Raw genomic sequence first — 23,904 nt, 5'->3', positions numbered from 1 at the left:
CTCCTGCTTGTCCCTCTGTGTGTCCTGTATATATTCCTGTGTGTCCTGTGTGTCTCCCTGTGTGTCTTCCTGTATATATTCCTGTATATCATCCTGCGTGTCCTCCTGTATATATTCCTGTGTGTCCCCCCTGCGTGTCCTCCTGTATATATTCCTGTGTGTCCCCCTGCGTGTCCTCCTGTATATATTCCTGTGTGTCCCCCTGTGTGTCCCCCCTGTGTGTCCCCCTGTGTGTCTTCCTGTATATATTCCTGTGTGTCCCCCTGTGTGTCCTGTATATATTCCTGTGTGTCCCCCTGTGTGTCCTGTGTGTCCCCCTGTATATATTCCTGTATATCATCCTGCATGTCCTCCTGTATATATTCCTGTGTGTCCCCCTGTGTGTCCTCCTGTATATATTCCTGTGTGTCCCCCTGCGTGTCTTCCTGTATATATTCCTGTGTGTCCCCCTGTGTGTCCTGTGTGTCCCCCTGTATATATTCCTGTGTGTCCCCCTGTGTGTCCCCCCTGTATATATTCCTGTGTGTCCCCCTGTATATATTCCTGTGTGTCCCCCCTGTATATATTCCTGTGTGTCCCCCTGTATATATTCCTGTGTGTCCCCCTGTATATATTCCTGTGTGTCCCCCTGTATATATTCCTGTGTGTCCCCCTGTATATATTCCTGTGTGTCCTCCTGTATATATTCCTGTGTGTCCCCCTGCGTGTCCTCCTGTATATATTCCTGTGTGTCCCCCTGTGTGTCCTGTATATATTCCTGTGTGTCCCCCTGTATATATTCCTGTGTCCCACTGTATATATTCCTGTGTGTCCTCCTGTATATATTCCTGTCTGTCCCCTGCGTGTCCTCCTGTATATATTCCTGTGTGTCCTCCTGTATATATTCCTGTGTGTCCTCCTGTATATATTCCTTTGTGTCCCCCTGCGTGTCCTCCTGTATATATTCCTGTGTGTCCCCCTGTATATATTCCTGTGTCCCACTGTATATATTCCTGTGTGTCCTCCTGTATATATTCCTGTGTGTCCTCCTGTATATATTCCTTTGTGTCCCCCTGCGTGTCCTCCTGTATATATTCCTGTGTGTCCTCCTGCGTGTCCTCCTGTATATATTCCTGTGTGTCCCCCTGTGTGTCCTGTATATATTCCTGTGTGTCCCCCTGTATATATTCCTGTGTCCCACTGTATATATTCCTGTGTCCCCCTGTGTGTCCTCCTGTATATATTCCTGTGTGTCCTCCTGTATATATTCCTGTGTGTCCCCCTGTGTGTCCTCCTGTATATATTCCTGTGTGTCCCCCTGTATATATTCCTGTGTCCTCCTGTATATATTCCTATGTGTCCCCCTGCGTGTCCTCCTGTATATATTCCTGTGTGTCCCCCTGTGTGTCCTCCTGTATATATTCCTGTGTGTCCCCCTGTGTGTCCTCCTGTATATATTCCTGTGTCCTCCTGTATATATTCCTATGTGTCCCCCTGCGTGTCCTCCTGTATATATTCCTGTGTGTCCCCCTGTGTGTCCTCCTGTATATATTCCTGTGTCCTCCTGTATATATTCCTATGTGTCCCCCTGCGTGTCCTCCTGTATATATTCCTGTGTGTCCCCCTGTGTGTCCTCCTGTATATATTCCTGTGTGTCCCCCTGCGTGTCCTCCTGTATATATTCCTGTGTGTCCCCCTGTGTGTCCTCCTGTATATATTCCTGTGTGTCCCCCTGTGTGTCCCCCTGTATATATTCCTGTGTCCTCCTGTATATATTCCTATGTGTCCCCCTGCGTGTCCTCCTGTATATATTCCTGTGTGTCCCCCTGTGTGTCCTCCTGTATATATTCCTGTGTGTCCCCCCTGCGTGTCCTCCTGTATATATTCCTGTGTGTCCTCCTGTGTAATAATTCGTATAGACCTGGCTCACTATGAATGCGGGTGCTCTAGGGAAACAGTCAATACTCCAAAAATACAAAATTATCCCCGGCACTCCAAGAGAAAAAAAAGGAACCAATGTCTGGGTATTTTTGATGTTTTTTATTGTGAATAGTCTTATCTCGACGTTTCGGTCATATCTTGACCTTTATCAAGAGAATTAATCAGACTATAGAAAGAGAACATAAAAAAACAGAAATTAATACATAATACAGGAGAAGAATTACCAGGAGACACAGCTCCGGTTATTTATATACATTGTACACAAAAGGAGTATACGTTACAATGGTAAGGTACAGAGTCAAAGATATATATAAGATAATAACATCTGTATACACCCAAGAAGAAAGAACAACATCCGAAGTAATTGTTTACCAACTGGAAACTTATCATGTAAGTATCAGAAGAGACTAACAGGTAGACGTACCTATGAAGCAGAGAAATCGGTATGTGCATACTACTCGAGGGAGGGAGCAATACGAGTCACCACTCATATGAAGAGGAACTTATCAGGTGCGTAATGAGCGCTAGGTGAAAGAAAGAATCATTAACAAAGGAAACCTATGCAGTGATTCTTGACTGTGATCGGTGAATAAGTAATATGTGAATACCTGTGACTGAATAATAGACAATCGGGATCAGCCAGTCAATAGTCTATGGGGTAATCATGTAGTGGTATTCCACCGAGGTAGAAAGTCGTATGTCGTGACTGGTTGTAGAAAAAAAGAGAGCGAAATAAAGTAAGTGAGTAAAGCATGAACACGGAGAAGAGGAGTAGAAGAAGGAGGGGGGGGGGGGGGGAGGGGGAGGGGGGAAGGGTTGGGTTGGGGGAGGGGGGGGAAGGAGAAAGGAAAAGATGGTGAGATCAGGCTGAAGGTAAAGATAAGTGTATATGAGAAGTTAAGACAAGGTACCTGTCCAATAATTGGCTACTGTATAGGTGCCATGCCAATCTTGTTAGTGAGCAGAGGACCTAATGGAGAAATTCTCGAATGAACACATCAGTGGATAGAGAGACGTGTCTCTAAAATTGGTTATACTCCATTCACTACCTGTCAAACAGCATGAAATGGTGTGCGGGAGGTAATGTGTCTCTGGAAACTTGTGACACCAATACATTAGCTATAAGACATATAGCCCACAATGCCAAATGTTCTAAAATAGAAAGATCTCATGAGAAAAAATCCACAAACTGTATAACATCCAATGAGGTGAGTAACCTCCATCAACATGACTAATATTACTCACAATCTATGAGCAGCCGTGAAATAAGGTCGTATAGGAGACCTTCTTAAAGGAGTAGTGGAGTAGGTGAAATTGTCATGACAGTGTCGGTATGACACCTATGCTGCGGACTAGTGACATAAATAGACAGAGGTTAATGCAATGGTGTACTGATAAATCACCAGACCATGGACAAAACTGATAAATAGCATAACAATACCTCAAAAGGGAAACAGCCTATATGGTAACAGTGTCCTATGCCAGGGCTATGCTCAAAAGTGGTAACTTGGAAAAAGGTCAAAGACCTATGGAGAATAAAGAGAACCTGTTAAAGAACATAGATTAACGGTCACAAAAATGAAAGTAAAAGCTCTTACTGATACCTGGTGTATGAGATGATACAGGCTTGTGTCCAGGGGGAATGGTGGCTGGCTACTGAGTTGGTCTGTGTAACTGAGCCGTCTTAAATGCAGGTGGTGATGAGGAGATCGGCTCCAGGTGGAGCTGACTTGCTGCGCATAGGAACGGTAGTGGTGAAGGTTGGTACTGCAGCACTAGGTTTACATAGAGGACTATTAGGTGTTGTGAGTCACGTGAAATACAGTGAGAAGTGGCATACAGACCTGCGTGATGTGAGGGAGTGAGTGCCTCACATGTGACCACTAAAAGCACAGGGGTGAACCGGTGATGTGTGGAAATCACGTAGTGAAGAGAGCCTAAAAAAGGGGGAGAAAAATAAATTAGTAGGCATATGACAGGAAAGAATTTAAACCTGGAAAACATAAGAATGTAAGGAATTCACAAAACAACAGGTACCTTACAATTACCATAGATCTGTATCTAAAATCACTCTCGTAAAGTGATATTGATAAATTACATAACTAATCAGAGACATAAAAATCACAGTCATAAAAAGGGAAAAGAGGGTTTATCTAAAAGGAGTCTACGGAGACCACAACTAGGACCTGAGCATGTCAGAGATGGACCTCATATTCTCGGTTCAGTCCTCGGGGTTCCAGGGTACCCAACGTGAAAATCCAATATGCTTCTCTTTCTCTTAATCTACGGACCCTATCGCCACCCCTACGTAATAGTGGAACATGCTCAATGACCTGAAACCTCAATTGAGCTACTGTATGATGGAAAGTGTCAAAATGATGGGGGATGGGTAGTAAAAGTTGCTTACATCTGATCGTTGATTTGTGTTTACTGATGCGATCTCGGATATGTTGGGTAGTCTCCCCAACATACCCGAGACCGCAGGGACACTTGATCAGGTATATCACATAGGAAGACTCACAGGTGTGATACCCTCTGATAGTGAAGTTTTTTCCAGTATGGGGATGTGTGAACTTGTTACCCTTGGTCAAATTATTGCATTGGAGACAGTGTAAGCATGGGAAGTTACCTGTTTTGGGTGGTCCCAAGAAAGTCTGTCGTGGTGAGATTGATGACCCTATGTCGGCTCGGATCAGACTATCCCTCAGGTTCCTCGCTCGTTTGTGACAAAAGATAGGGAACATCCCGAACTCTTTTATAGAGGGGGTAAGCCTTCTGTAGTAATGGCCAATGTCTTGTAATGACCTCCTTAAAAAGTGGCGAAAAAGGGTGGTATGTCTGGACACAATGCATCCGTGGTGAAATGACATCATCATTGCGGGCACGGGTAGAGCGATTGAATGCCACGGAAGAAGGGTAGCCTCGTGAGAGGAATTTATCACCCATCTCACGAAACCTTGTTGCTTGTGTTTGAGGATCAGAAACGATCCTTTCCACTCTCTTATGCTGTGAAATGGGCAATGACTTTTTAATGTGTGGAGGGTGGCAACTGGAGTACAGCAGAAGGCTGTTCTTGTCGGTGGGTTTGACGTATAGATCAGTCGTGATAGTCCCTTCAGGGGATAGAATGACAAGGGTGTCCAGAAAGTTAATCTGGAAGGGATCACTGTGTACTGTAAAAGTGAGACCCGGACGGGCGGAGGAGATATATTGGTGAAAGGTATCCAGGGATAAGGAATCACCGTGCCATATGACAAAAATGTCATCAATATATCTCCTCCATCCAATGGCATGTTGTTTCCACAGCGAATGGCTGTACACAAATGTGTCTTCGAAATGCGCCATGTAGATATTTGCGTACGGAGGCGCTACGTTAGAACCCATCGCTGTGCCCCGTTGCTGCATATAAAACTGATCTTCGAAGAGGAAAAAAATTATTGCCCAATACCAATTGCAGGAGATCAAGACAGAAAGAATGCTGTAGAGGGGGACAGTGACCCATAAAGTTCCAAGAACCAGTTGACGGCTTGGATGCCATCGCTGTGTGCTATACTTGTGTAGAGACTGTCTACATCAAAGGTCACGAGAAGACAATCGGGAGGAAGAGAGGTGAAAGATCTAATATGAGACAGAAAGTCAGACGTGTCCTTTAGGTATGACGGAATCACAGGAATTAGTGGTGTGAGAATCTTATCCAGGGAGATGGCCAATGGCGAAAGGATAGATTCAGTGGAGGCTACGATAGGTCGTCCGGGAGGTTGCTGAAGATTTTTATGAATCTTGGGTAGAACATAAAAGACGGGTGTTACGGGGTTAGATTTAATGAGATACTCAGCCAATTTCTTGTCAATCGTGCCTTGTGATAAGTGGTAGTCAACAGTATCCCTGATCCGTTCGCGTATTTGAGGAGTGGGGTCTCGAGGGACGGGCAAATAAGTGGAATTGTCACGTAGTTGTCTATAAATCTCAGAGAGATAATATGTTTTGTCCAGAATGACAATGGATCCCCCTTTATCGGCTGGCTTAATAATTATACTTTTGTTATTCTGGAGTTCCCTGATGGCTGTATCTTCTTCAGGGGTATAGTTGTGTCTGATCTTGTATAGGCCCCTATCTATGTCCTGTAAAATCTTATTCATATCATTGGAAACCAGAGAAATGTAAGTCTCAACGGGATGATAGGACCTGGGGGGATGAAAGGTACTCGTGAGACTGAGTTTAAGATCCCGGAGACTAAAAGTGCCAGAGCCCGAACCTACGTCCTCAGGGGTAGTATCCCCCTCTGAGGAGGCAAAATGGGCCTTGAGACGAAGGTTCCTGAAAAAGCGTCTCATCTCCTGGTCCATCCTGAAGGGATTGAACTTGGGAGTGGGGACAAAACGAGAGACCCCTTTGCAACACCTGTGACTCAATGGGTGAAAGGTTATATGACGAAATGTTAAATACCAAGTTATCAACAATATTGTCATTTGCAGTGGTCATACCTGTGATCTGGTCTGCATACGAGGAACATGACCTGGTCTTCCTCTGGCTCCTCCTCGTTTTTCTCCTGGGGTGTATCTGGCCCCTAAAAAACGATTGGATGACGTGGGGTAAGAGTCACTATCAGAACCAGAGGAGGCCGAGAATCTGTGGACGCTAGGGCGATAGGGGGGATTAGTGTCCTGTGAGCGCCACCTGTAGACACGATCTTTAAGATAATCCTCTTGATCCCTGATGAATTTCGTCCTTTTACGCTCCTGTAAATTTTTCTGGAAGGTGTCGATCGATTCTCTGGTTTTCTGTCTCAGTCTGTCCCACTCGGCACTTGGTAAGGTGTTAGAGAATGTCCCTTGCACATATGAATCCTCCTGTAGTTCCTCCCCTTCATGTTGTCCCACCCCCTGACTCCGAATAGTGTTTAGCGTGTGCTCCAGCATGTAAATGACTGGAATCGTCATGCTGATAATGGCATTGTCAGAGCTAAATAAGGTAGGACGAAGGGGTACTCTGAGGCCTCGCGGGATTCGCTGAACTTTATGGTACTCAGCTAATGTAGCGCAATGTAAGTCCAAAGCTGTGTATCTCTTTAGCTCCTTTTCATAGTCGCGGGTACGAATCTCTTCAGTGGGAACTGATAAAAAAGTGCGTGGTGTGGTGACCCTTGACAGGATACTTGTCACCTCTTCATTAGCATATGAAAAAGTATTGAAAGACATTGAGGTCAGGAAAAAACACGGATGATAGGAGCCCAGGAAAAATAAAGTCCAATAATTCGTATAGACCTGGCTCACTATGAATGCGGGTGCTCTAGGTAAACAGTCAATACTCCAAAAATACAAAATTATCCCCGGCACTCCAAGAGAAAAAAAAGGAACCAATGTCTGGGTATTTTTGATGTTTTTTATTGTGAATAGTCTTATCTCGACGTTTCGGTCATATCTTGACCTTTATCAAGAGAATTAATCAGACTATAGAAAGAGAACATAAAAAACCAGAAATTAATACATAATACAGGAGAAAAATTACCAGGAGACACAGCTCCGGTTATTTATATACATTGTACACAAAAGGAGTATACGTTACAATGGTAAGGTACAGAGTCAAAGATATATATAAGATAATAACATCTGTATACACCCAAGAAGAAAGAACAACATCCGAAGTAATTGTTTACCAACTGGAAACTTATCATGTAAGTATCAGAAGAGACTAACAGGTAGACGTACCTATGAAGCAGAGAAATCAGTATGTGCATACTACTCGAGGGAGGGAGCAATACGAGTCACCACTCATATGAAGAGGAACTTATCAGGTGCGTATGAGCGCTAGGTGAAAGAAAGAATCATTAACAAAGGAAACCTATGCAGTGATTCTTGACTGTGATCGGTGAATAAGTAATATGTGAATACCTGTGACTGAATAATAGACAATCGGGATCAGCCAGTCAATAGTCTATGGGGTAATCATGTAGTGGTATTCCACCGAGGTAGAAAGTCGTATGTCGTGACTGGTTGTAGAAAAAAAGAGAGCGAAATAAAGTAAGTGAGTAAAGCATGAACACGGAGAAGAGGAGTAGAAGAAGGAGGGGGGGGGGGGAAGGGGGAGGGGGAAGGGTTGGGTTGGGGGAGGGGGGGAAGGAGAAAGGAAAGGATCTTAAACTCAGTCTCACGAGTACCTTTCATCCCCCCAGGTCCTATCATCCCGTTGAGACTTACATTTCTCTGGTTTCCAATGATATGAATAAGATTTTACAGGACATAGATAGGGGCCTATACAAGATCAGACACAACTATACCCCTGAAGAAGATACAGCCATCAGGGAACTCCAGAATAACAAAAGTATAATTATTAAGCCAGCCGATAAAGGGGGATCCATTGTCATTCTGGACAAAACATATTATCTCTCTGAGATTTATAGACAACTACGTGACAATTCCACTTATTTGCCCGTCCCTCGAGACCCCACTCCTCAAATACGCGAACGGATCAGGGATACTGTTGACTACCACTTATCACAAGGCACGATTGACAAGAAATTGGCTGAGTATCTCATTAAATCTAACCCCGTAACACCCGTCTTTTATGTTCTACCCAAGATTCATAAAAATCTTCAGCAACCTCCCGGACGACCTATCGTAGCCTCCACTGAATCTATCCTTTCGCCATTGGCCATCTCCCTGGATAAGATTCTCACACCACTAATTCCTGTGATTCCGTCATACCTAAAGGACACGTCTGACTTTCTGTCTCATATCAGATCTTTCACCTCTCTTCCTCCCGATTGTCTTCTCGTGACCTTTGATGTAGACAGTCTCTACACAAGTATAGCACACAGCGATGGCATCCAAGCCGTCAACTGGTTCTTGGAACTTTATGGGTCACTGTCCCCTCTACAGCATTCTTTCTGTCTTGATCTCCTGCAATTGGTATTGGGCAATAATTTTTTCCTCTTCGAAGATCAGTTTTATATGCAGCAACGGGGCACAGCGATGGGTTCTAACGTAGCGCCTCCGTACGCAAATATCTACATGGCGCATTTCGAAGACACATTTGTGTACAGCCATTCGCTGTGGAAACAACATGCCATTGGATGGAGGAGATATATTGATGACATTTTTGTCATATGGCACGGTGATTCCTTATCCCTGGATACCTTTCACCAATATATCTCCTCCGCCCGTCCGGGTCTCACTTTTACAGTACACAGTGATCCCTTCCAGATTAACTTTCTGGACACCCTTGTCATTCTATCCCCTGAAGGGACTATCACGACTGATCTATACGTCAAACCCACCGACAAGAACAGCCTTCTGCTGTACTCCAGTTGCCACCCTCCACACATTAAAAAGTCATTGCCCATTTCACAGCATAAGAGAGTGGAAAGGATCGTTTCTGATCCTCAAACACAAGCAACAAGGTTTCGTGAGATGGGTGATAAATTCCTCTCACGAGGCTACCCTTCTTCCGTGGCATTCAATCGCTCTACCCGTGCCCGCAATGATGATGTCATTTCACCACGGATGCATTGTGTCCAGACATACCACCCTTTTTCGCCACTTTTTAAGGAGGTCATTACAAGACATTGGCCATTACTACAGAAGGCTTACCCCTCTATAAAAGAGTTCGGGATGTTCCCTATCTTTTGTCACAAACGAGCGAGGAACCTGAGGGATAGTCTGATCCGAGCCGACATAGGGTCATCAATCTCACCACGACAGACTTTCTTGGGACCACCCAAAACAGGTAACTTCCCATGCTTACACTGTCTCCAATGCAATAATTTGACCAAGGGTAACAAGTTCACACATCCCCATACTGGAAAAAACTTCACTATCAGAGGGTATCACACCTGTGAGTCTTCCTATGTGATATACCTGATCAAGTGTCCCTGCGGTCTCGGGTATGTTGGGGAGACTACCCAACATATCCGAGATCGCATCAGTAAACACAAATCAACGATCAGATGTAAGCAACTTTTACTACCCATCCCCCATCATTTTGACACTTTCCATCATACAGTAGCTCAATTGAGGTTTCAGGTCATTGAGCATGTTCCACTATTACGTAGGGGTGGCGATAGGGTCCGTAGATTAAGAGAAAGAGAAGCATATTGGATTTTCACGTTGGGTACCCTGGAACCCCGAGGACTGAACCGAGAATATGAGGTCCATCTCTGACATGCTCAGGTCCTAGTTGTGGTCTCCGTAGACTCCTTTTAGATAAACCTCTTTTCCCTTTTTATGACTGTGATTTTTATGTCTCTGATTAGTTATGTAATTTATCAATATCACTTTACGAGAGTGACTTTAGATACAGATCTATGGTAATTGTAAGGTACCTGTTGTTTTGTGAATTCCTTACATTCTTATGTTTTCCAGGTTTAAATTCTTTCCTGTCATATGCCTACTAATTTATTTTTCTCCCCCTCTTTTAGGCTCTCTTCACTACGTGATTTCCACACATCACCGGTTCACCCCTGTGCTTTTAGTGGTCACATGTGAGGCACTCACTCCCTCACATCACGGAGGTCTGTATGCCACTTCTCACTGTATTTCACGTGACTCACAACACCTAATAGTCCTCTATGTAAACCTAGTGCTGCAGTACCAACCTTCACCACTACCGTTCCTATGCGCAGCAAGTCAGCTCCACCTGGAGCCGATCTCCTCATCACCACCTGCATTTAAGACGGCTCAGTTACACAGACCAACTCAGTAGCCAGCCACCATTCCCCCTGGACACAAGCCTGTATCATCTCATACACCAGGTATCAGTAAGAGCTTTTACTTTCATTTTTGTGACCGTTAATCTATGTTCTTTAACAGGTTCTCTTTATTCTCCATAGGTCTTTGACCTTTTTCCAAGTTACCACTTTTGAGCATAGCCCTGGCATAGGACACTGTTACCATATAGGCTGTTTCCCTTTTGAGGTATTGTTATGCTATTTATCAGTTTTGTCCATGGTCTGGTGATTTATCAGTACACCATTGCATTAACCTCTGTCTATTTATGTCACTAGTCCGCAGCATAGGTGTCATACCGACACTGTCATGACAATTTCACCTACTCCACTACTCCTTTAAGAAGGTCTCCTATACGACCTTATTTCACGGCTGCTCATAGATTGTGAGTAATATTAGTCATGTTGATGGAGGTTACTCACCTCATTGGATGTTATACAGTTTGTGGATTTTTTTTCTCATGAGATCTTTCTATTTTTAGAACATTTGGCATTGTGGGCTATATGTCTTATAGCTAATGTATTGGTGTCACAAGTTTCCAGAGACACATTACCTCCCGCACACCATTTCATGCTGTTTGACAGGTAGTGAATGGAGTATAACCAATTTTAGAGACACGTCTCTCTATCCACTGATGTGTTCATTCGAGAATTTCTCCATTAGGTCCTCTGCTCACTAACAAGATTGGCATGGCACCTATACAGTAGCCAATTATTGGACAGGTACCTTGTCTTAACTTCTCATATACACTTATCTTTACCTTCAGCCTGATCTCACCATCTTTTCCTTTCTCCTTCCCCCCCCTCCCCCAACCCAACCCTTCCCCCTCCCCCTTCCCCCCCCCCCCCTCCTTCTTCTACTCCTCTTCTCCGTGTTCATGCTTTACTCACTTACTTTATTTCGCTCTCTTTTTTTCTACAACCAGTCACGACATACGACTTTCTACCTCGGTGGAATACCACTACATGATTACCCCATAGACTATTGACTGGCTGATCCCGATTGTCTATTATTCAGTCACAGGTATTCACATATTACTTATTCACCGATCACAGTCAAGAATCACTGCATAGGTTTCCTTTGTTAATGATTCTTTCTTTCACCTAGCGCTCATACGCACCTGATAAGTTCCTCTTCATATGAGTGGTGACTCGTATTGCTCCCTCCCTCGAGTAGTATGCACATACCGATTTCTCTGCTTCATAGGTACGTCTACCTGTTAGTCTCTTCTGATACTTACATGATAAGTTTCCAGTTGGTAAACAATTACTTCGGATGTTGTTCTTTCTTCTTGGGTGTATACAGATGTTATTATCTTATATATATCTTTGACTCTGTACCTTACCATTGTAACGTATACTCCTTTTGTGTACAATGTATATAAATAACCGGAGCTGTGTCTCCTGGTAATTCTTCTCCTGTATTATGTATTAATTTCTGTTTTTTTATGTTCTCTTTCTATAGTCTGATTAATTCTCTTGATAAAGGTCAAGATATGACCGAAACGTCGAGATAAGACTATTCACAATAAAAAACATCAAAAATACCCAGACATTGGTTCCTTTTTTTTTCTCTTGGAGTGCCGGGGATAATTTTGTATTTTTGTCCTCCTGTGTGTCCTGTATATATTCCTGTGTGTCCCCCTGCGTGTCCTCCTGTATATATTCCTGTGTGTCCCCCTGTGTGTCCTCCTGTATATATTCCTGTGTGTCCCCCTGTGTGTCCCCCTGTGTGTCCTCCTGTATATATTCCTGTGTGTCCCCCTGCGTGTCCTCCTGTATATATTCCTGTGTGTCCCCCTGTGTGTCCTCCTGTATATATTCCTGTGTGTCCCCCTGCGTGTCCTCCTGTATATATTCCTGTGTGTCCCCCTGCGTGTCCTCCTGTATATATTCCTGTGTGTCCCCCTGTGTGTCCTCCTGTATATATTCCTGTGTGTCCCCCTGCGTGTCCTCCTGTATATATTCCTGTGTGTCCCCCTGCGTGTCCTCCTGTATATATTCCTGTGTGTCCCCCTGCGTGTCCTCCTGTATATATTCCTGTGTGTCCCCCTGCGTGTCCTCCTGTATATATTCCTGTGTGTCCCCCTGCGTGTCCCCCTGTATATATTCCTGTGTGTCCCCCTGCGTGTCCTCCTGTATATATTCCTGTGTCCCCCTGTGTGTCCTCCTGTATATATTCCTGTGTGTCCCCCTGCGTGTCCTCCTGTATATATTCCTGTGTGTCCCCCTGTGTGTCCTCCTGTATATATTCCTGTGTGTCCCCCTGCGTGTCCTCCTGTATATATTCCTGTGTGTCCCCCTGCGTGTCCTCCTGTATATATTCCTGTGTGTCCTCCTGCATGTCCTCCTGTATATATTCCTGTGTGTCCCCCTGTATATATTCATGTGTGTCCCCCTGTGTGTCCCCCTGTATATATTCCTGTGTGTCCCCCTGCGTGTCCTCCTGTATATATTCCTGTGTCCCCCCCTGTGTGTCCTCCTGTATATATTCCTGCGTGTCCTCCTGTATATATTCCTGTGTGTCCCCCTGCGTGTCCTCCTGTATATATTCCTGTGTGTCCCCCTGTGTGTCCTCCTGTATATATTCCTGTGTGTCCCCCTGTGTGTCCCCCTGTATATATTCCTGTGTGTCCCCCTGTATATATTCCTGTGTGTCCCCCTGTGTGTCCTCCTGTATATATTCCTGCGTGTCCTCCTGTATATATTCCTGTGTGTCCCCCTGCGTGTCCTCCTGTATATATTCCTGTGTGTCCCCCTGTGTGTCCTCCTGTATATATTCCTGTGTGTCCCCCTGTGTGTCCTCCTGTATATATTCCTGTGTGTCCCCCTGTGTGTCCTCCTGTATATATTCCTGTGTGTCCCCCTGTGTGTCCTCCTGTATATATTCCTGTGTGTCCCCCTGTGTGTCCTCCTGTATATATTCCTGTGTGTCCCCCTGCGTGTCCTCCTGTATATATTCCTGTGTGTCCCCCTGTGTGTCCCCCTGTATATATTCCTGTGTGTCCCCCTGTGTGTCCTCCTGTATATATTCCTGTGTGTCCCCCTGTATATATTCCTGTGTGTCCTCCTGTATATATTCCTGTGTCCCCCTGTATATATTCCTGTGTGTCCTGTATATATTACTGTGTGTCCCCCTGCGTGTCCTCCTGTATATATTCCTGTGTGTCCTCCTGTATATATTCCTGTGTGTCCCCCTGCGTGTCCTCCTGTATATATTCCTGTGTGTCCCCCTGTGTGTCCTCCTGTATATATTCCTGTGTGTCCTCCTGTATATATTCCTGTGTGTCCTCCTGTATATATTCCTGTGTGTCCCCCTGCGTGTCCTCCTGTATATATTCCTGTGTGTCCTCCTGTATATATTCCTGTGTGTCCCCCTGCGTGTCCTCCTGTATATATTCCTGTGTGTCCTCCTGTATATATTCCTGTGAGTCCTCCTGCATGTCCTCCTGTATATATTCCTGTGTGTCCTCCTGTATATATTCCTGTGTGTCCTCCTGTATATATTCCTGTGTGTCCTCCTGTATATATTCCTGTGTGTCCTCCTGTATATATTCCTGTGTGTCCTCCTGTATATATTCCTGTGTGTCCCCCTGCGTGTCCTCCTGTATATATTCCTGTGTGTCCCCCTGCATGTCCTCCTGTATATATTCCTGTGTGTCCCCCTGTGTGTCCTCCTGTATATATTCCTGTGTGTCCCCCTGTGTGTCCTCCTGTATATATTCCTGTGTGTCCCCCTGTGTGTCCTCCTGTATATATTCCTGTGTGTCCCCCTGCGTGTCCTCCTGTATATATTCCTGTGTGTCCTCCTGTATATATTCCTGTGTGTCCTCCTGTATATATTCCTGTGTGTCCCCCTGCGTGTCCTCCTGTATATATTCCTGTGTGTCCTCCTGTATATATTCCTGTGTGTCCCCCTGCGTGTCCTCCTGTATATATTCCTGTGTGTCCTCCTGTATATATTCCTGTGTGTCCTCCTGTATATATTCCTGTGTGTCCTCCTGTATATATTCCTGTGTGTCCCCCTGTGTGTCCTCCTGTATATATTCCTGTGTGTCCCCCTGCGTGTCCTCCTGTATATATTCCTGTGTGTCCCCCTGTGTGTCCTCCTGTATATATTCCTGTGTGTCCCCCTGCGTGTCCTCCTGTATATATTCCTGTGTGTCCTCCTGTATATATTCCTGTGTGTCCTCCTGTATATATTCCTGTGTGTCCCCCTGTGTGTCCTCCTGTATATATTCCTGTGTGTCCCCCTGCGTGTCCTCCTGTATATATTCCTGTGTGTCCCCCTGTGTGTCCTCCTGTATATATTCCTGTGTGTCCCCCTGTGTGTCCTCCTGTATATATTCCTGTGTGTCCCCCTGCGTGTCCTCCTGTATATATTCCTGTGTGTCCCCCTGTGTGTCCTCCTGTATATATTCCTGTGTGTCCCCCTGTGTGTCCTCCTGTATATATTCCTGTGTGTCCTCCTGTATATATTCCTGTGTGTCCCCCTGCATGTCCTCCTGTATATATTCCTGTGTGTCCCCCTGCGTGTCCTCCTGTATATATTCCTGTGTGTCCTCCTGCGTGTCCTCCTGTATATATTCCTGTGTGTCCTCCTGCATGTCCTCCTGTATATATTCCTGTGTGTCCTCCTGCATGTCCTCCTGTATATATTCCTGTGTGTCCTCTTGCATGTCCTCCTGTATATATTCCTGTGTGTCCTCCTGCGTGTCCTCCTGTATATATTCCTGTGTGTCCCCCTGTGTGTCCTCCTGTATATATTCCTGTGTGTCCTCCTGCGTGTCCTCCTGTATATATTCCTGTGTGTCCTCCTGCGTGTCCTCATGTATATATTCCTGTGTGTCCCCCCCTGTGTGTCCTCCTGTATATATTCCTGTGTGTCCCCCTGCGTGTCCTCCTGTATATATTCCTGTGTGTCCCCCTGCGTGTCCCCCTGTATATATTCCTGTGTGTCCCCCTGCGTGTCCTCCTGTATATATTCCTGTGTGTCCCCCTGCGTGTCCTCCTGTATATATTCCTGTGTGTCCCCCTGCGTGTCCCCCTGTATATATTCCTGTGTGTCCCCCTGCGTGTCCTCCTGTATATATTCCTGTGTGTCCCCCTGCGTGTCCTCCTGTATATATTCCTGTGTGTCCCCCTGCGTGTCCTCCTGTATATATTCCTGTGTGTCCTCCTGTGTGTCTTCCTGTATATATTCCTGTGTGTCTCCCTGTGTGTCCTCCTGTATATATTCCTGTGTGCCCCTGCGTGTCCTCCTGTATATATTCCTGTGTGTCCTCCTGCATGTCCTCCTGTATATATTCCTGTGTGTCCCCCTGTGTGTCCTCCTGTATATATTCCTGTGTGTCCCCCTGTGTGTCTTCCTGTATATATTCCTGTGTGTCCTCTTGCATGTCCTCCTGTATATATTCCTGTGTGTCCTCCTGCATGTCCTCCTGTATATATTCCTGCGTGTCCCCCTGTGTGTCCTCCTGTATATCCTCCTGCGTGTCCCCCTGTGTGTCCTCCTGTATATATTCCTGTGTGTCCCCCTGCGTGTCCTCCTGTATATATTCCTGTGTGTCCTCCTGTATATATTCCTGTGTGTCCCCCTGTGTGTCCTCCTGTATATATTCCTGTGTGTCCCCCTGCGTGTCCTCCTGTATATATTCCTGTGTGTCTCCCTGTGTGTCCTCCTGTATATATTCCTGTGTGTCCCCCTGCGTGTCCTCCTGTATATATTCCTGTGTGTCCTCCTGCATGTCCTCCTGTATATATTCCTGTGTGTCTCCCTGTGTGTCCTCCTGTATATATTCCTGTGTGTCCCCCTGCGTGTCCTCCTGTATATATTCCTGTGTGTCCCCCTGTGTGTCCTCCTGTATATATTCCTGTGTGTCCTCCTGCATGTCCTCCTGTATATATTCCTGTGTGTCCCCCTGTGTGTCCTCTTGTATATCCTCCTGTGTGTCCCCCTGCATGTCCTCCTGTATATCCTCCTGCGTGTCGTTCTGTATATATTTCTGCGTGTCCTCCTGTATATCCTCCTGCGTGTCCTCCTGTATATCCTCCTGCATGTCCTCCTGCGTGTCCTCCTGTATATCCTCCTGCGTGACCTCCTGTATATCCTCCTGCGTGTCCTCCTGTATATCCTCCTGCATGTCCTCCTGTATATCCTCCTGCGTGTCCCCCTGTGTGTCCTCTTGTATATCCTCCTGTGTGTCCCCCTGTGTGTCCTCCTGTATATCCTCCTGCGTGTCATTCTGTATATATTTCTGCGTGTCCCCCTGTGTGTCCTCTTGTATGTCCCCCTGCATGTTCTCCTGTTTGCGTTTCCTCCTGCGTATCCTCCTGCGTGTCCCCCTCTATGTCCTCCTGTATATATTTCTGCGTGTCCCCCTGTTTGTCCTCCTGTGTGTCCTCTTGTATGTCCCGCTGCGTGTCCTCCTGTGTGCATGTCCTCCTGCATGTCCTCCTGTGTGTCCTCCTGTGTGCATGTCCTCCTGCGTGTCGTCCTGTGTGCATGTCCTCCTGTGTGTCCCCCTATGTGTCCTCTTGTATATCCTCTTGTGTGTCCCCCTGCATGTCGTCCTGTGTGCGCGTCCGCCTGCGTGTCCTCCTGCGTGTCCTTCTGCATGTCCTCCTGCGTGCATGTCCTCCTGCGTGTCCTCCTGCGTGTCCTCCTGTGTGTGCTCCTGCATGTCCTCCTGCGTCTCCTCTTGTATATCCTCCTGTGTGTCCCCCTGCGTGCGTGTCCTCCTGCGTGTCCTCCTGCGTGCGTGTCCTCCTGCCTGTCCTCCTGCGTGTCCTCCTGCGTGTCCTCCTGTGTGCGTGGTCTCCTGCCTGTCCTCCTGCGTGTCTGTCCAATCACTGCACACCCTTACAATCTCCTCTTACATTGCACAATCTTCACAAGATGAATGAGACGTCTTTTGCTCACGTAATGACCATGCACGAGGAAGGAGCGTTTCTGGACATGTCGCTCTGTCCAATCACATCACACAATTATCGTGACTGACGGATGATTGGCCAGAATTCAGACCAGGCAGAGATGTGACGGCGGCTGAGCAGGGCCCGGTGTATAGGGGGCCTCTACCTCCTGGAATTGGCTTCTTACCGTCTGTTACATTATGTTCAGCTTCATGTTATTGGTGGATTCAGTGACGCGGGAGGGGGTCACTACTGAGCTGTCCGAGAGGCCATATAGTCTCCTTACAAAGCGGCTTCCAGAGGTCAGGGGCTTCCTTCTGGTGGGGAGGAGAGGGCGGGGTCATTACAGTGTGGGGATGTAACAAGCGGGTATAATGTACATGGATACAAGGTGTTTGCAATCAGCGGATACAATGTGTTCACTGTGGAGACGCGGGGGTCAGTGGGTGCTCTCCTGTGGAGACACGGGGGTCAGCGGGCGCTCTCCTGCGGAGACACGAGGGTCAGTGGGTGCTCTCCTGTGGCGACACGAGGGTCAGTGGGTGCTCTCCTGTGGAGACACGGGGGTCAGCGGGCGCTCTCCTGCGGAGACGCGGGGGTCAGTGGGTGCTCTCCTGTGGAGACGCGGGGGTCAGTGGGTGCTCTCCTGTGGCGACACGAGGGTCAGTGGGTGCTCTCCTGTGGAGACACGGGGGTCAGCGGGCGCTCTCCTGCGGAGACATGAGGGTCAGTGGGTGCTCTCCTGTGGAGACGCGGGGGGTCAGCGGGTGCTCTCCTGTGGAGACACGGGGGTCAGCAGGCGCTCTCCTGCGGAGACCCGGGGGGCAGCGGGCGCTCTCCTGTGGAGACATGGGGGGCAGCGGGCGGTCTCCTGTGGAGACGCGGGGGTCAGTGGGTGCTCTCCTGCGGAGACCCGGGGGGCAGCGGGCGCTCTCCTGTGGAGAAATGGGGGGCAGCGGGCGGTCTCCTGTGGAGACGCGGGGTTCAGTGGGTGCTCTCCTGTGGAGACACGGGGGTCAGTGGGTGCTCTCCTGTGGAGACACGGGGTCAGTGGGTGCTCTCCTGTGGAGACACAGGGGTCAGTGGGTGCTCTCCTGTGGAGACACGGGGGGCAGCGGGCGCTCTCCTGTGAAGACATGGGGGGCAGCGGGCGCTCTCCTGTGGAGACGCGGGGGGCAGCGGGCCGTCTCCTGTGGAGACGCGGGGGTCAGTGGGTGCTCTCCTGCGGAGACCCGGGGGGCAGCGGGCGCTCTCCTGTGGAGACATGGGGGGCAGCGGGCGGTCTCCTGTGGAGACGCGGGGTTCAGTGGGTGCTCTCCTGTGGAGACACGGGGGTCAGTGGGTGCTCTCCTGTGGAGACACGGGGTCAGTGGGTGCTCTCCTGTGGAGACACAGGGGTCAGTGGGTGCTCTCCTGTGGAGACACGGGGGGCAGCGGGCGCTCTCCTGTGAAGACATGGGGGGCAGCGGGCGCTCTCCTGTGGAGACGCGGGGGGCAGCGGGCCGTCTCCTGTGGAGACGCGGGGGTCAGTGGGTGCTCTCCTGTGGAGACGCGGGGGTCAGTGGGTGCTCTCCTGTGGAGACACGGGGGTCAGTGGGTGCTCTCCTGTGGAGACACGGGGGGCAGCGGGCGCTCTCCTGTGAAGACATGGGGGTCAGTGGGTGCTCTCCTGTGGAGACGCGGGGGTCAGTGGGTGCTCTCCTGTGGAGACGCGGGGGTCAGTGGGTGCTCTCCTGTGGAGACACGGGGGTCAGTGGGTGCTCTCCTGTGGAGACGCGGGGGTCAGTGGGTGCTCTCCTGTGGAGACGCGGGGGGCAGCGGGCGGTCTCCTGTGGAGACGCGGGGGGCAGCGGGCGGACTCTTGTGGAGACGCGGGGCTCAGCGGGCGCTTTCCTGTGGAGACACGGGGGTCAGTGGGTGCTCTCCTGTGGAGACACGGGGGGCAGCGGGCGGTCTCCTGTGGAGACGCGGGGGTCAGCGGGTGCTCTCCTGTGGAGACGCGGGGGTCAGCGGGTGCTCTCCTGTGGAGACGCGGGGGTCAGCGGGTGCTCTCCTGTGGAGACGCGGGGGTCAGCGGGTGCTCTCCTGTGGAGACGCGGGGGTCAGCGGGTGCTCTCCTGTGGAGACGCGGGGGTCAGCGGGCGCTCTCCTGTGGAGACGCGGGGGGCAGCGGGCGGTCTCCTGTGGAGACACGGGGGTCAGCGGGCGCTCTCCTGTGGAGACTCGGGGGTCAGCGGGTGCTCTCCTGTGGAGACACGGGGGTCAGCGGGTGCTCTCCTGTGGAGACACGGGGGTCAGCGGGTGCTCTCCTGTGGAGACGCGGGGGGCAGCGGGCGCTCTCCTGTGGAGACGCGGGGCTCAGCGGGCGCTCTCCTGTGGAGACGCGGGGCTCAGCGGGCGCTCTCCTGTGGAGACACGGGGGTCAGTGGGTGCTCTCGTCCGCTGGCTCGGCCGTCTTTAGAAAGACAGCGTGGCCCAGGACTCATCCCACTGAACGCTCACACTCCGTACTTGTGGGCACAACACTACAGACACCACAGGGTGCGGGAACCACAATAATTAGATTTTATTGGATCCCAAAACTCCAAAGGCAAATAACACAAAACCCTGCAAACCACACGATGTAACAGAGTGTCCCCCTTCCGCTGCTCACCAGGGAGCAGAATATTCGTTCCTTCGGAGCTTCCAGAGCCACACACCCCAAACCAGCAGCACTCTGCTTTTGGCAGGCACCCACCGAGAATAGGATAGTGCCAAGCGCAGGAAGCTTCACGACCACAGCAAAGTCAACATCCAGGTAACCGAATCGTCTCAACCTGGGATCCTTCCAGCTGAATCCTAGGATCCTTGGTGGTGCTCCTGAACAATATAATCCAGTTTCTAATCCCCCTAACCGGCGATGAAGTACCTCGCCTGGGTAATGGACGCTCAACCAAGATCGAAACCCCTAGGTTGAAGCAATGTAGACAAAGAACAACCTGGTGACTCCAACAGTCCCTTTTTATATCTCTCGGGCACTCATCCCAGGGTATTATGGTGTCACCAGATTGGTGGAATAAAACTGTGCTCTGATTGGGCGGCATTCCAATCCACATAGGTAATTCTCCTGTATAAGTCTCCTCTGAGTGAGGTAGACAGAGAGGCCGAGGGAAGTTACATTACGTTAGCAATACACATCCTCATACAATGGACGGCTCCGATGAGTCCTGGGGAAAACAATGACTTACCAAACACGAGTTACCGCACAAAAGGGACCCATGTCTGGCCAAAAAAAGAACATTAACCCCTGACAGACATTGAAGAGTGCTGTGTCTTCATATTTACCATCAATGGATACAAGGTGTTTACCATCGGTGGATACAATGTAGCAGTTGGTGACCTCGGTGCAGGTGATTTGTCTCCTCATTGTGCTCGTATGTGATGGACCCTGATTCTAGTGATCGGTGGGATTCTGGTGCCGGGGTAGCCCTTCTCTTCCTCCTCCTCACACTTTTTTGTTTTTTTTTATGTCGGCAGGATGGGATCCACATGGCAGGCGGCACAGGATTTCTACTTCTGGGCTCTGGAGAATGGAGGTAAGAAAACAACAAGCCCCTCCCACTGCAGGGCCAAGGTTTGGAGTCTCCTCCCACTCTCGGGTGCACATAGACCCCCCTCCCTGTTTGGGGTGTTGTGATTTTTGGCACCCCCTAGTCACAGATGACTTCCCATCTTATAAGGTGACATTTCTTCTGTTATTTGCAGACAGCCGCACGGACCCCTGGCTCCTTGTCTACTCGCCCGTCCCTGTTATCCTGACCTTTGCTATATACCTCATTGTTGTAGCCATGGGCCCTAAAATAATGGAGGGGCGAGAGCCCTTCACCCTGCGCTCCGTCCTCCTGGTCTATAACCTGGCACTGGTGGGGCTGTCAGCCTATATGTTTTATGAGGTGAGACCACTCTGCGTATATACTCCACCCTCACCTACACAGACCCTCCACCCAATACCATGAGGTCTATAAACTCCACCCTGACCTACATGGACCCTCCACCCAATACCATGAGGTCTATAAACTCCACCCTGACCTACACGGACCCTCCACCCAATACCATGAGGTCTATAAACTCCACCCTGACCTACATGGACCCTCCACCCAATACCATGAGGTCTATAAACTCCACCCTGACCTACACAGACCCTCCACCCAATAACATGACGTGTATATACTCCGCCCTGACCTACACGGACCCTCCACCCAATACCATGAGGTCTATAAACTCCACCCTGACCTACATGGACCCTCCACCCAATACCATGAGGTCTATAAACTCCACCCTGACCTACACGGACCCTCCACCCAATACCATGAGGTGTATATACTCCACCCTGACCTACATGGACCCTCCACCCAATACCATGAGGTCTATAAACTCCACCCTGACCTACACGGACCCTCCACCCAATACCATGAGGTCTATAAACTCCACCCTGACCTACATGGACCCTCCACCCAATACCATGAGGTCTATAAACTCCACCCTGACCTACACGGACCCTCCACCCAATAACATGAGGTGTATATACTCCACCCTGACCTACACGGACCCTCCACCCAATAACATGAGGTGTATATACTCCACCCTGACCTACACGGACCCTCCACCCAATACCATGAGGTGTATATACTCCACTCTGACCTACACGGACCCTCCACCCAATACCATGAGGTGTATATACTCCACCCTGACCTACACGGACCCTCCACCCAATACCATGAGGTGTATATACTCCACCCTGACCTACACGGACCCTCCACCCAATACCATGAGGTGTATATACACCACTCTGACCTACACGGACCCTCCACCCAATACCATGAGGTGTATATACTCCACCCTGACCTACATGGACCCTCCACCTAAAACCACGCTGAGCAAATACTCCCCCCTCACCTACACGGACCCTCCACCCAATACCATGACATCTATATACTCCACCCTGACCTACATGGACCCTCCACCTAAGACTACGCTGAGTATATACTCCACCCTGACCTACTCGGACCCCCCCACCCAATACCATGACGTGTATATACTCCACCTTGACCTACACGGACCCTCCACCCAATACCATGACGTGTATATACTCCACCCTGACCTACACGGACCCTCCACCCAATACCATGACGTATATATAATCCACCCTGACCTACACGGACCCTCCACCTAAGACTACGCTGAGTATATACTCCACCCTGACCTACACGGACCCCCCACCCAATACCATGACGTGTATATACTCCACCCTGACCTACACGGACCCTCCATCCCGTACCATGACGTGTATATACTCCACCCTGACCTACACGGACCCCCCACCCAATACCATGACGTGTATATACTCCACCCTGACCTGCACGGACCCTCCATCCCGTACCATGACGTGTATATACTCCACCCTGACCTACACGGACTCTCCATCCCATACTATGATGTGTATATACTCCACCCTGACCTACACGGACCCACCACCCCATACCATGACGTGTATATACTCCACCCTGACCTGCACGGACCCTCCATCCCGTACCATGACGTGTATATACTCCACCCTGACCTACACGGACTCTCCATCCCATACTATGATGTGTATATACTCCACCCTGACCTACACGGACCCACCACCCCATACCATGACGTGTATATACTCCACCCTGACCTACACGGACTCTCCATCCCATACTATGATGTGTATATACTCCACCCTGACCTACACGGACCCACCACCCCATACCATGACGTGTATATCCTCCACCCTGACCTACACGGACCCTCCACTTAACACCACGCTGAGTATATACTCCACCCTGACCTACATGGACCCCACACCCCATAACGTGCAGTCTATGATCTTAGATTTGTGTTCCTCACATTCTCCACTTTTTTGGTTCCTTATGTTTCTCCTCAGTTTCTGGTGACGTCAGTGTTGGCCGGCTACAGCTACTTGTGTCAGCCGGTGGACTACAGTAACAGTGAACTGGGCCTGCGGGTGAGTCCATGTCGTTGTAGTGGTGTCATGGCGGTGATCAGTCCGCTGGGTCAGAGTGTTACTGTGTTTGGGGTGATGAGTCTCCCCCCTTTTTGTCTCTCGTAGATGGCGAGGGTCTGCTGGTGGTTCTTCTTCTCTAAAGTGATTGAACTTCTGGACACGGTGAGGATGGCGGCCTCTGAGCTCACTTCTCTCTCGCTTCTTGCTTCCTTTCCCCCTTACTTAGTGTACATTTGGGATCTGCCGATAACTAAAGTTTGTGGGGGTTTCCTGACTCCCCCCAACTGCAGGTGTCGGAGAAAAGAAGGATTGGGAGAGT

General features: G+C 49.0%; 2 protein-coding genes and 1 long non-coding RNA gene across 3 annotated transcripts in view; 2 read left to right on the top strand and 1 right to left on the bottom strand.

Moving 5' to 3' along the window:
• Positions 1-2,870: 2,870 nt before the first annotated feature.
• LOC142246561 (uncharacterized) overlaps positions 2,871-23,904 on the bottom strand; it is a 23,505-nt gene continuing 2,471 nt past the window's right edge. Inside the window, exons 2-7 of the long non-coding RNA XR_012724902.1 lie at positions 6,405-6,487; positions 3,765-3,857; positions 3,525-3,695; positions 3,362-3,446; positions 3,166-3,272; positions 2,871-3,072 (exon numbers count right to left, since the gene is read on the bottom strand). This is a non-coding gene — a long non-coding RNA (uncharacterized LOC142246561). The remainder of the gene's footprint in view (positions 3,073-3,165; positions 3,273-3,361; positions 3,447-3,524; positions 3,696-3,764; positions 3,858-6,404; positions 6,488-23,904) is intronic.
• LOC142245758 (uncharacterized) lies at positions 8,139-11,326 on the top strand. Its single transcript, XM_075318712.1, has 5 exons — positions 8,139-9,645; positions 10,337-10,669; positions 10,748-10,832; positions 10,922-11,028; positions 11,125-11,326. The coding sequence occupies exons 1-2, from the start codon at positions 8,139-8,141 to the stop codon at positions 10,618-10,620; spliced, it is 1,791 nt and encodes a 596-aa protein (XP_075174827.1). The 3' UTR covers positions 10,621-10,669; positions 10,748-10,832; positions 10,922-11,028; positions 11,125-11,326.
• Positions 11,817-23,904, top strand: part of LOC142246560 (very long chain fatty acid elongase 4-like) — a 24,449-nt gene continuing 12,361 nt past the window's right edge. The window contains exons 1-5 of the mRNA XM_075319629.1: positions 11,817-11,849; positions 21,071-21,129; positions 21,299-21,486; positions 23,505-23,585; positions 23,691-23,747. Coding sequence (XP_075175744.1) covers positions 11,821-11,849; positions 21,071-21,129; positions 21,299-21,486; positions 23,505-23,585; positions 23,691-23,747 — 414 coding nt within the window. The 5' untranslated portion in view covers positions 11,817-11,820. The remainder of the gene's footprint in view (positions 11,850-21,070; positions 21,130-21,298; positions 21,487-23,504; positions 23,586-23,690; positions 23,748-23,904) is intronic.

This window comes from Anomaloglossus baeobatrachus, chromosome 7, assembly GCF_048569485.1.
Source record: "Anomaloglossus baeobatrachus isolate aAnoBae1 chromosome 7, aAnoBae1.hap1, whole genome shotgun sequence".
Taxonomy (NCBI): Eukaryota; Metazoa; Chordata; class Amphibia; order Anura; family Aromobatidae; genus Anomaloglossus; species Anomaloglossus baeobatrachus.
Note: the sequence above shows the minus strand (reverse complement) of the source record. Positions and strands in the feature narration are given on the sequence as shown.

Bases quoted from the DNA above. Each gene is read 5' to 3' on its own strand.
- LOC142245758 (XM_075318712.1), top strand. From the start codon at position 8,139: ATGAATAAGATTTTACAGGACATAGATAGGGGCCTATACAAGATCAGA. The intron at 9,646-10,336 runs GTAACTTCCCAT...CCCCTCTTTTAG, and splicing joins CTTGGGACCACCCAAAACAG to GCTCTCTTCACTACGTGATT.